Source organism: Pristiophorus japonicus, chromosome 19 (genome assembly GCF_044704955.1).
Source record: "Pristiophorus japonicus isolate sPriJap1 chromosome 19, sPriJap1.hap1, whole genome shotgun sequence".
In the NCBI taxonomy this organism is placed as follows: Eukaryota; Metazoa; Chordata; class Chondrichthyes; family Pristiophoridae; genus Pristiophorus; species Pristiophorus japonicus.
This window is the reverse complement of record NC_091995.1, coordinates 16803364-16815457: the sequence shown is the minus strand read 5'-3', so window position 1 is coordinate 16815457 and position 12094 is coordinate 16803364. Positions and strand designations below refer to the sequence as shown.

The 12094-nt window shown below is 47.7% G+C and overlaps 1 protein-coding gene across 9 annotated transcripts in view; it reads left to right on the top strand.

Moving 5' to 3' along the window:
• Positions 1 to 12094, top strand: part of LOC139229753 (polypeptide N-acetylgalactosaminyltransferase 6-like) — an 80636-nt gene that overhangs the window by 36839 nt on the left and 31703 nt on the right. For all 9 annotated transcript variants that reach the window (XR_011587792.1, XR_011587791.1, XR_011587790.1 and 6 more), the window contains 3 exons: positions 1818 to 2018; positions 4625 to 4756; positions 11172 to 11264. Coding sequence is in view for 5 of the 9 variants with exons in the window: in XM_070861314.1 (XP_070717415.1) it covers positions 1818 to 2018; positions 4625 to 4756; positions 11172 to 11264 (426 nt within the window). In the remaining 4 variants the exon portion in view is untranslated. The remainder of the gene's footprint in view (positions 1 to 1817; positions 2019 to 4624; positions 4757 to 11171; positions 11265 to 12094) is intronic.

Here is a 12094-nt window from a genome sequence, read left to right as displayed (position 1 = left end):
ATGACTGATCTTCTACCTCAACTCCACTTTCCTGCTCTATCCCCAAATCTCCTGATTCCCTTAATATCCAAATATCTCTCGATCTCTGTCTTGAATATACTCAATGACTGAGTTTCCACAGCCCTCTGGGGTAGAGAATTCCAAAGATTCACCATCCTCTGAGTGAAGAAATTTCTCCTCATCTCAGTCCTAAATGGCTGACCCCTTATCCTGAGACTGTGACCCCTGGTTCTAGACTCCCCAGCCAGAGAAACATCCTCCCTGCATCTACCCTGTCCAGCCCTGTAACAATTTTGTATGTTTCAATGAGATCACCTCTCATTCTTCTAAATTCTAGAGACTATAGGCCTACTCTGCTCAATCTCTCCTCATTTGCTACACTAAAGGCACTGTATAAATACAGGTTGATGTTGACATAAGTCGACTTTGCAAGACCCGAACTGATACTGTGCTGCTGCTCCCCTTTTCAGTGATCAGTGCAGTTCGGTTGCTGTGATCACTCATAGAAACATAGAAAATTCTAGTGGCAATTCCCCATTGATCAAAGGAAGTTACCTCAGGTGTAGCATAATTAATCTCCATGATGTACCATATGAACGGATAATAGAATCACTGTTAGGCTACTCATTTTTACATAGAATGTACAGCACAGAAAGAGGCCATTTGGCCCAACTGGTCCACGAGCCTCCTCCCACTTGACTTCATCTAACCCTACCAGCACATCCTTCTATTCCTCGTGCTCTCATGGAGTTCAGAAGGATGAGGGGTGATCTTATAGAAACATTTAAAATAATGAAAGGGATAGACAAGATAGAGGCAGAGAGGTTGTTTCCACTGGTCGAGGAGACGAGAACTAGGGGGCACAGCCTCAAAATACGGGGGAGCCAATTTAAAACCGAGTTGAGAAGGAATTTCTTCTCCCAGAGGGTTGTGAATCCGTGGAATTCTCTGCCCAAGGAAGCAGTTGAGGCTAGCTCATTGAATGTATTCAAATCACAGAGAGATAGATTTTTAGCCAATAAGGGAATTAAGGGTTACGGGGAGAGGGCGGGTAAGTGGAGCTGAGTCCACAGCCAGATCAGCCATGATCTTGTTGAATGGTGGAGCAGGCTCGAGGGGCTAGATGGCCTACTCCTGTTCCTAATTCTTATGTTCTTATGTTCTTATGTACATATCTAGCTTCCCCTGAACGGGAAATGCACGTATTCAGATGAGACGTTAAACCAAGGCCCCGTCTGCCATCTCAGAAGGATATGAAAGATCCCATGGCTAACTATTTCGAAGAGTTCTCCCCGGTGCACTGGGCCGACATTTATCCCTCAACTGACACCTGAAACAGATTGTCTCATTTTTTTTTTAATACAATATAAAAACAGAAAATGCTGGAAATCTCAGCAGGTCAGGCAGTACCTTTGGAGAGGAAGCAGAGTTAACGTTTCGGGTCAATGACCCTTCTGACCCGCTGAGATTTCCAGCATTTTCTGTTTTTATTCCAGATTCCAGCATCCGCAGTGTTTTGCTTTTGTCTAGTTTTTTTTGTTGTGGCTGTTTTTTTGGGGATCTTGCTGTGCGTTGATTGGCCTGTCACATTTCCTACATTACACCACTGACAACACTTCAAAAAAAAATGTAAATTGGTGGTAAAGCGCTTTGGGAAGTCCGGAGTTTGTGAAAGTCGCTATATAAATGCAAGTTCTTTATTTTCCGAATCAGGGCATGATGAGAGAAAGTCAGAATATTATTTTACTGTTAACGATACCACGGGCTGTTGCTCACCTCCACCCCGCCACTGACTGACCGACCGTTGTTGCCCGCAGGTCTGGCAGTGCGGGGGGCAGCTTGAGATGGTGCCCTGCTCGGTCGTGGGGCACGTGTTCCGCAGCGACATCCCACACACCTTCCCAGACGGGCCACACGTCGTGTATCGCAACCTGGTGCGGCTGGCCGAGGTATGGATGGATGAGTACAAGGACATCTTCTACAGACGGGTCCAGAAAGCGGCAGAGATCGCGCAGAAGGTGAGACCTTGCCAAGCAAGTTAGGATAGTGCGGGAGCCACCTCAGCAATATCAGTAATGGAGGGTGGGGTGGGGGGGGGCGGCGATGCAAACAAAGCAATGGGGATCATTCCTAGAGGAATAGAATTGAAAAGTTTAATTTGTATTGAACCCTTGTTTAGACCACACTTGGAGCACTGTGGGACCACACTTGGAGCACTGTGGGACCACACTTGGAGCACTGTGGGACCACATTTGGAGCACTGTGGGACCACATTTGGAGCACTGTGGGACCACACTTGGAGCACTGTGGGACCACACTTGGAGCACTGTGGGATCACACTTGGAGCACTGTGGGACCACACTTGGAGCACTGTGGGACCACACTTGGAGTACTGTGGGACCACACTTGGAGCACTGTGGGATCACACTTGGAGCACTGTGGGACCACACTTGGAGCACTGTGGGACCACACTTGGAGTACTGGAGGATCACACTTGGAGTACTGTGGGACCACACTTGGAGTACTGTGGGATCACACTTGGAGCACTGTGGGATCACACTTGGAATACTGTGGGACCACACTTGGAGCACTGTGGGACCACACTTGGAGCACTGTGGGACCACACTTGGAGCACTGTGGGATCACACTTGGAATACTGTGGGACCACACTTGGAGCACTGTGGGACCACACTTGGAGTATTGTGGGACGATTTACGAGGATGATACCAGAACTGAGAGGTTATAACTTCAGGGAATACTGAATAAGCTGGGGCGCTTTTCTTTAGAAAAGAGAAGACTGAGGGGTGACCTGATAGAGATCTTTAAAATTATGAAAGGGGTTTGATGGGATAGATGTAAAGAAGGTGTGGGGGAGACCTGAACTAGAGGTCATAAATATAAGATAGTCACTGATAAATCTAATAGGGAATTCAGAAAAAACTTCTTTACCCAGAGAGTGGTGACAATATGGAACTCACTACCACAGGTAGCAATTGAGGCGAATAGTATCGATGAATTTCAGAGGAAGTTAGATAAGCATACAGCCTCACTGCTCCTTCCGCTCCCCGGCGCTCGCATGGTGCTCGCAAGCCGAGGGCCGTGCAGACTGCTGGGCCAAGCCGCCAAGCTGCTTGAATTGGAGCAGCGTGGTAGAGGAAAAGTAAGCCAGGGAGCAGCACGTACTGGAGCAGGCGAGCAACAGCAGCGAAGAGGGCAACTGGATTGGACATCTTCAAGATCCGGGTCGCTGATTGGAGCGTGGACAGGTACTGCAGGAGCGGCGAGGTCAGGGCAAAGGAGCGACGGGAGATTGTCGAGGGATGTGATTGGGGCCAAGGAGAGGCGTGAGTTCGGGGCCCAGAAGAGACGAAGGCCCAGGGGCAGCACGGGGCCAGCCCACACTGCGATATGTGTGCGCGCTAGGTTCGTACAGCAGAGCTAGCCTCCAGTCATTTTGGTTAACCCTTGCCACTGCACCAAGACCTAGCTCTGTCAAGACCGTGTGGTGGCTGGTGTGCAACGGCCACCACACATTAAAAAAATCCACATACAGGCATCTTCCACCCTTCAAGATTTAGTTCGGGACCTGGAATATTAGATCCTTCATTGAAACGCCTGTGAACTTTTTGGCCTGGAAGCAAGTCATCCTCAACTCGAAGGACTGCCTATGATGAAGATGATGATGAGATAAGTATGCGAGGGAGAAATGAATAGAGGGTTATGTGGATAGGGTGAGATGGAGTAGGGTGTGAGGAGGCATGTGTGGGGCATAAACACCGGCACGGACCAGTTGGACCGAATTGGGCAGGATTGGGTTCGGCCAAGGTGAAGGCAGAATGTGGGACCAAGGCGAGCAAATGAAGTTAAAATACAGGCCAACCATGATCTAATTAAACGGCGGAACAAGCTCGATGGGCTGAATGGTCTACTCCTGTTGCTATATTCCTTCCTTCCTACGAAAGCAAAATACTGCGGATGCTGGAATCTGAAATAAAAACAGGAAATGCTGGAAATCTCAGCGGGTCAGGCAGCATCTGTCGAGAGCGAAACAGCGTTAACGTTTCAGGCTGATGGCCTTTCCTTCCTATTGTGCTCAGCCATGATGCCGATTATAGTGAATCTAGAAGACACTGTTGTGGGCAACCCAGAACAAACATCATGAGATCACTAAAAAAAAATGGTGTCTTTTTCATTTTCTTTGGTTTATTAATTATAAAAATATTGGCGATAGGGGGTGGAAGAGCTGGCGGGGAAGGCTGTTTGACTAACAGTCAGGATTCGGTTTGTGAAGAGTCTTCGCTTTCCAGTTGGCCGTGACAAGGCGGGCTCCTCAAGGATGGACATGTTGGGTGACCAATGGTGGGGGGGTGGTGCAGTTAGAGGTCAGTGGTCATGTGATGAAGCCTCCAGGGTGACGTCCAACCAGGGTTGGCAACCCTAGGATGGCATTCACCATCTAAGGCTGGCATTTGGTGGGTGGTACTCGAGGTCACCATGGAGTCCATGTACCGCCATTCCAGAAGAAGTCAGCACCTTCGGGAGAGGAGGGAATACCGAGGGGAGAGAGAGGGGGAGCAAAGCAAAGTAATCTGTGGTCTTTCTCTGCTGCTTTTTTTTCCCCCAGGGTTTGTTTGGTGATATTTCTGAGAGGAAGCAGCTTAGAGAGAGATTACGGTGTAAGAATTTCACCTGGTACCTTAACAACATCTACCCAGAGCTATACGTACCCGAGGTCCAACCAACGACATACACAGCAGTGAGTTGGCCGACTTTTCCTTATAGATTGACAACTTGCTCAGAGTGGGGTGCAGGAAACTCATGAGGCTTCAATTGAGGGAGCTCACAGTGTCAGTGTAAAGCAACAACAACTTGCATTTATATTGCGCCTTTAACATAGTGCAAACATCCCACGGCGCTTGACAGGAGTGTAATCAGACGGAATTTGACACCGAGCCGCAAAAGGAGATATTAGGACAGGTGGTCACAGCACTTGGTCAAAGAGGTAGGTTTTAAGGACTGTCGTAAAAGAGGAGAGAGAGGCGGAGAGGTTCAGGAAGGGAATTCCAGAGCTTAAAGGCCAAGGCAGCTGAAGGCACAGCCACCAATAGTGGAGCGATTATAATCGGGGATGCTCAAGAGGCCAGAATTGGAGGAGCGAAGAGCTCTCGGGGGTTGTGGGGCTAGAGGTGATTAGAGAGATCGGGAGGGGCGAGGCCGTGGGCTATTTAAAAACAAGGATGAGAATTTTGAAATCCAGGTGTTGCTGAACCGCCAATGTAGGTCAGCGAGCACAGGGGTGATGGGTTAGCGGGACTTGATGCGAGTAAGGACACGGCAGCCGGGTTTTGAATCACCTCTAGTTTACGTAGGGTAGAATGTGGGAGGCCTGCTAGGAGTGCATTGGAATAGTTAAGTCTAGAGGTAACAAAGGCGTGGATGAGGGCTTCAGCAGTGGATGAGCTGAGGCAAGGGCGGAGACATAGAAGCATAGAAATTAGTTGCAGGAGTCGGCCATTTGGCCCTTCGAGCCTGCACCACCATTCAATATGATCATGACTGATCATTCAACTTTAGTACCCCTTTCCTGCTTTCTCTCCATACCCCTTGATCCCTTTGGCCGTAAGGGCCATATCTAACTCCCTTTTGAATATATCTAACGAACTGGCCTCAACAACTTTCTGTGGCAGAGAATTCCACAGGTTAACCACTCTCTGAGTGAAGAAGTTTCTCCTCATCTCGGTCCTAAATGGCTTACCTCTTATTCTTAGTCTGTGACCCCTGGTTCTGGAACTCCCCAGCAATGCGAACATTCTTCCTGCCTCTAACCTGTCCAATCCCGTCAGAACTTTATATGTTTCTATGAGATCCCCTCTCATTCTTCTAAATTCCAGTGGATGCAAGCCCAGTTGATTCAGTCTCTCTTCATATGTCAGTCCTGCCATCCCGGGAATCAATCTGGTGAACCTTCGCTGTACTCCCTCAATAGCAAGAACGTCCCTCCTCAGATTAGGAGACCAAAACTGAACACAATATTCTAGGTGTGGTTTCACCAAGGCTCTGTACAACTACATAAAGACCTTCCTGCTCCTATACTCAAATCCCCTAGCTATGAAGGCCAACATGCCGTTTGCCTTCTTCACCGCCTGCTGTACCTGCATGCCAAACTTCAATGACTGCTGTACCATGACACCCAGGTCTCGTTGCATCTCCCCTTTTCCTAATCTGCCTCCGTTCAGATAATATTCTGCCTTCATGTTTTTGCCCCCGAAGTGTATAACCTCACATTCATCCACATTATACTGCATCTGTCATGCGTTTGCCCACTCACCTAACCTGTCCAAGTCACCCTACAGCCTCTTAGCGTCCTCCTCACAGCTCACACCGCCACCCAGCTTAGTGTCATCTGCAAACTTGGAGATATTACACTCAATTCCTTCATCTAAATCATGAATGTATATTGTAAATTCACGTCTCATACCATTGAAATTACCTTTCCTTAAAATCAGGACCCTAGTCTCTGAATTAACACTGTCACTCTCCATCTTAATAAAGAATTCTACCATATTGTGGTCACTCTTCCCCAGGGGGCCTCAAACAACAAGATTGCTAATTAGTCCTCTCTCATTACACAACACCCAGTCTAGGATGGCCAGCTCTCGAGTTGGTTCCTCGGCATATTGGTTGAGAAAGCCATCCCTAATACACTCCAGGAAATCTTCCTCCACCGCACCACAGCAACTGGCTGTTCACCCTCCCGCTCCAGAATGCCCTGCAGCCGCTCCAAGACATCCTTGACGGGCGATGTTACGGAGATGGAAATTGGCGGTCTTAGTTATGCTGCGAATATAGAAACATAGAAACATAGAAAATAGGTGCAGGTGTAGGCCATTCGGTCATTCGAGCCTGCACCACCATTCAATAAGATCATGGCTGATCATTCCCTCAGTACCCCTTTCCTGCTTTTTCTCCATAACCCCTTGATCCCTTTAGCCGTAAGGGCCATATCTAACTCCCTCTTGAATATATCCAATGAACTGGCATCAACAACTCTCAACCTGTGGAATTCCCTATTCGTAAACAACTCTGAGTGAAGAAGTTCCTCCTCATCTCAGTCCTAAATGGCCTACCCCTTATCCTAAGACTGTGTCCCCTGGTTTTGGACTTCCCCATCATCGGGAACATTCTTCCTGTATCTAACCTGTCCAGTCCCGTCAGAATCTTGTAAGTTTCTATGAGATCCCCTCTCATCCTTCGAAACTCCAGTGTATAAAGGCTCAGTTGATCCAGTCTCTCCTCATATATCAGTCCCGCCATCCCGGGAATCAGTCTGCTGAACCTTCACTGCACTTCCTCAATAGCAAGAACGTCCTTCCTCAGATTAGGAGACCAAAACTGAACACAATATTCCAGGTGAGGCCTCACCCAGCCCTGTACGACTGCAGTAAGACCTTCCTGCTCCTATACTCAAATCCCCCAGCTATGAAGGCCAACATACCATTTGCCTTCTTCACCGCCTGCTGTGCCTGCATGCCAACTTTCAATGACTGATGTACCATGACACCCAGGTCTCGTTGCACCTCCCCCTTTCCTAATCTGCCACCATTCAGAAAATATTCTGCCTTTGTTTTTTTGCCCCCAAAGTGGATAACCTCACATTTATCCACATTATACTGCATCTGCCATGCATTTGCCCACTCACCTAACCTGGCCAAGTCACCCTGCAGCCTTTTAGCGTTCTCCTCACAGCTCACACCGCCACCCAGTTTAGTGTCATCTGCAAACTTGGAGATATTACACTCAATTCTTTCATCTAAATCATTCATGTATATTGTAAATAGCTGGGGTCCCAGCACTGAACCCTGCGGTACTCCACTGGCCACTGCCTGCCATTCTGAAAAGGACCCTTTTATCCTGACTCTCTGCTTCCTGTCTGCCAACCAGTTCTCTATCCATGTCAGTACATTACTCCCAATACTATGTGCTTTAATTTTGCAGACCAATCTCTTGTGTGGGACTTTGTCAAGAGCCTTTTGAAATACACCACATCCACTGGTTCTCCCTTGTCCACTCTAGTTACATCCTCAAAAAATTCCAGAAGATTTGTCAAGCATGATTTCCCTTTCATAAATCCATGCTGACTTGGACCGATCCTGTCACTGCTTTCCAAATGCACTGCCAATCCATCTTTAATAATTGATTCCAACATTTTCCCCACTATTGATGTCAGGCTAACCAGTCTATAATGACCCGTTTTCTCTCTCCCTCCTTTTTTAAACAGTGGTGTTACATTAGCTACCCACCAGTCCATAGGAACTGATCCAGAGTCGATAAACTGTTGGAAAATGATCACCAATGCATCCACTATTTCTATGGCCACTTCCTTAAGTATTCTGGGATGCAGACTATCAGGCCCTGGGAATTTATCGGCCTTCAATCTCATCAATTTCCCTAACACAATTTCCCGCTTTATAAGGATACCCTTCAGTTCCTCCTTCTCACTAGACCCTCGGTCCCCTAGTATTTCCGGAAGGTTATTTGTGTCTTCCTTCGTGAAAATAGAATCAAAGTATTTGTTTAACTGGTCCACCATTTCTTTGTTCCCCATTATAAATTCACCTGAATCTGACTGCAAGAGACCTACGTTTGTTTTCACTAATCTTTTTCTCTTCACATATCTGTGGAATATGAGGTCGAAAGCTCATTTCAGTGTGAACTATGAGTGTCAGACAGAAGTTGGGGAGAGGATGGAGTCAGTGACTAAGAAACAGAGTTTGTGGTGGGGACTGAAAACAATGGCTTCAGTCTTCCCAATAATCAATTGGAGAATATTTCTGCTCATCCAGAACTGCATGTCGGACAAGCAGGACTAACAATTTAGAGACTGAGGAGGGATCGAGAGAAGTGGTAGTCATGTAGATCATGGTGTCTTCAGCGTACATGTGGAAACTGACACTGTGTTTTTGGATGATGTCGTCAAGGGACAAAATGTGGATGAGAAATAGGAGGGGGCCAAGGATAGATCCTTGGGGGACACCAGAGATAACGATGCGAAGGTGGGAAGAGAAGCCATTGCAGGTGATTCTCTGGCCACGATTAGATAGATAAGAATGGAACCAGGCGAGTGCAGTCCCACCCAGCTGGACGATGGTGGAGAGGCGTTGGAGCAGGATAGAATGGTCAACCGTGTCAAAGGCTGCAGACAAGTCGAGAAGGACAGGAAGGGATAGTTTACCTTTGTCACAGTCATAAAGGATGTAATTTGTGACTTTGATGAGAGTGGTTTCGATACTTTGGCAGACATTGAAACCGGATTGGAGGGATTCAAACACGGAATTGTGGGAAAGATGGGCATGGATTTGAGAATCTACAACATGTTCAAGGACGTTGGAGAGGAAAGGGAGGTTGGAGATGGGTCGGTAGTTTGCAAGCACGGAGAGGTCGAGGGTTGGTTTTTTTAGGTTTGAGGGAGAGGGGGCAGTACATGAGAGAGAACCGTTAACTATGTCAGCTAACATAGGAGACAGAAAAGGAAGTTGGGCGGTTAGGAGTTTCGTGGGAATAGGGTCAAGAGAGCAGGAAATGGGTCTCATGGACAGGATGAACTGGGAAAGGTCATGAGGGGAGATCGGAGAGAAATTGGAGAAAAATGTGAGGTCAGGGCTAGAGCAGGGGGGATCCTTAGAGGAAGTTTGGCCTGGTGGGCTAGGGGAAGGGAGGGCAGAGGCGACCGATCGGATGGTCTCAATCTTAGAGATAAAGAAGTGCATGAGCTCCTCACATTGTTGGAGGTGAGGATGGAGACTGGGGAGAGGGGTTTAAAAAGGTTAGCAATGGAGACTAGAAGTCGGGGTTTATCTTTACATTCCAGAATGCTTCTGAAATAGTGAGCAATTTTGGCAGACGAGAGCAGGACCTGATAATGTTTTATGTGGTTCAGCCAGATCTGGCGGTGAATGGCTAAACCAATTGTCCGCCACATCCGTTCAAATCTGCGTCGCTTGGACTTAAGGGAGCGAAGATCAGGGCTGTACCAAAGGGAACGGCCAGGTGAGAAAGAGAGTAATTGTTTTAACAGGGACTAGGGTATCAAAGGTGGTGGTGAGAGTGTGATTAAGCAGATCGGTGGCTGCAGAAATATCATGGTGAAGGGAGGGCCAAAGGCTGAACAGTTGGGAGTTCATAAGTGCAGTTGTAAGAGAGTCGGGACAGAGTATTTTCCAGGGGCGAACACTGAAGGAGGTAAGGTAGGTAGCAACAACAACTTGCATTTATATTGCGCATTTAACGTAGTACAAACATCGCAAGGTGCCTGATAGGAATGTAATCAGACAAGGAGATATTAGGACAGGTGATCACAGCACTTGGTCAAAGAGGTAGGTGTCATGTATCTTACATTATTATATATCACTGTATCCTAACATGCTATACATGACTGTAATAAGATATGACCTGTAACCACCAGCATACCTTACCACCAGGGGTGCACTTGCAAGAGACAGGTATATAAGGGCAGGTCTCAGGCAAGTGCAGCATTCCAGAGCTGTGAAATAAAGGTGCAGGTCCAGATTGACCTTGACTTCACCACATGCCTCGTGTGAATCATGTACTGAGGGGACAGGACTTTACAGTAGGTTTTAAGGACCGTCTTAAAAGAGGAGAGCGAGGCGCGGAGCTTCAGGGAGGGAGTTCCAGAGCTTAAGGGCCAAGGCAACTGAAGGCCCGGCCACCAATGGTCGAGCAATTAAAATCGAGAATGCTCAAGAGGCCAGAATTGGAGGAACGCAGAGATCAGGGGAGCGTTGTGGGGCTGGAGGAGGTTACTGAGATAGGGAGGGGGTGAGGCCATGGCGGGATTTGAACACAAGGATGAGAATTTTAAATTTGGGATGTTGCCAGACCGGGTCAGCAAGCAAGCATGGGTGAACGGGACTTTGTGCGATTTAAGGAAGCAGAAGTTTGGATGAGCTCAGGTTTACGGAGATTAGGCAGGCGGGAGGCCAGCCAGGAGAGCATTAGAATAGACAAGTCTGGAGATCGCAAAGGCATGGATGAGGGTTTTAGCATCGTTTTCAAGACGGATCAACTGCAAATCTGGTGCTGCTGTGTGAGTTTACACCAGTAGTTTATCCCTGAACACGTTGGTAACGCTCTTGTATGTATTACTTTTCCAGCTGATGAACAGGGAGACCCGGCTGTGCCTGAGCAGTGGACTAGCCGGAGGGTCTGCATTAATGTTTCCCTGCCACAGACCTGAGGAACGTCAGGTAAACGGACACAAGAGGGATTAGCCCAGAAAATAGCAACGAGGGAAACCTGACATCTTGCTCAGTGGCACTGTGGCCCTGGGCAGGGCCTAGTGTAACTGCTTCTGAACCTTACAACACCAACAAAAACAACGTGTATTTATATAGCGCCTTTAACGTAGTAAAACGTCCAAAGGCGCTTCACGGCGGTGTTATAAGACAAAACAAATAAATTTGACACCGAGCCACATAAGGAGAAATTATGGCAGACGACCAAAAGCTTGGTCAAAGAGGTAGGTTTTAAGGAACGTATTAAAGGAGGAAAGAGAGGTGGAGAGGTTTAGGGAGGGAGTTCCAGAGCTTGGGGCCGAGGCAACAGAAGGCACGGCCACCGATGGTGGAGCGATTATAATCAGGGATGCTCAAGAGGGCTGAATTAGAGGAACGCAGACATCTCGGGGGTTTGTGAAGGAGATTACAGAGATAGGGAGGGGCGTGGCCATGGAGGGATTTGTAAACCAGGATGAGAATTTTGAAAATACAGACCCAGAATGTGCCAGATTCAGTCCCGATACTGCATTGACCACAATCAAAGCAGTAGCACTCTTGCCACTGAGTCAGAAGGTTGTGGGTTCAATTCCCACTACAGCGACTGGAGAAGATAATCCAGACTGTCCCAGCACAGTACTGTGGGAGTGCTGCACTGTTGGTTTTGCCATCTGCCCTCTCTGAGTGGATTTAAAAGATTCCCCGGCACAATAACGATAGAAGAGCAAGGGAGTTCTCCCCGGTGTCCTGGCCGATATTTATTCCTCAACCGACATCACTTAAAAAAAAAACTGATTATCTGT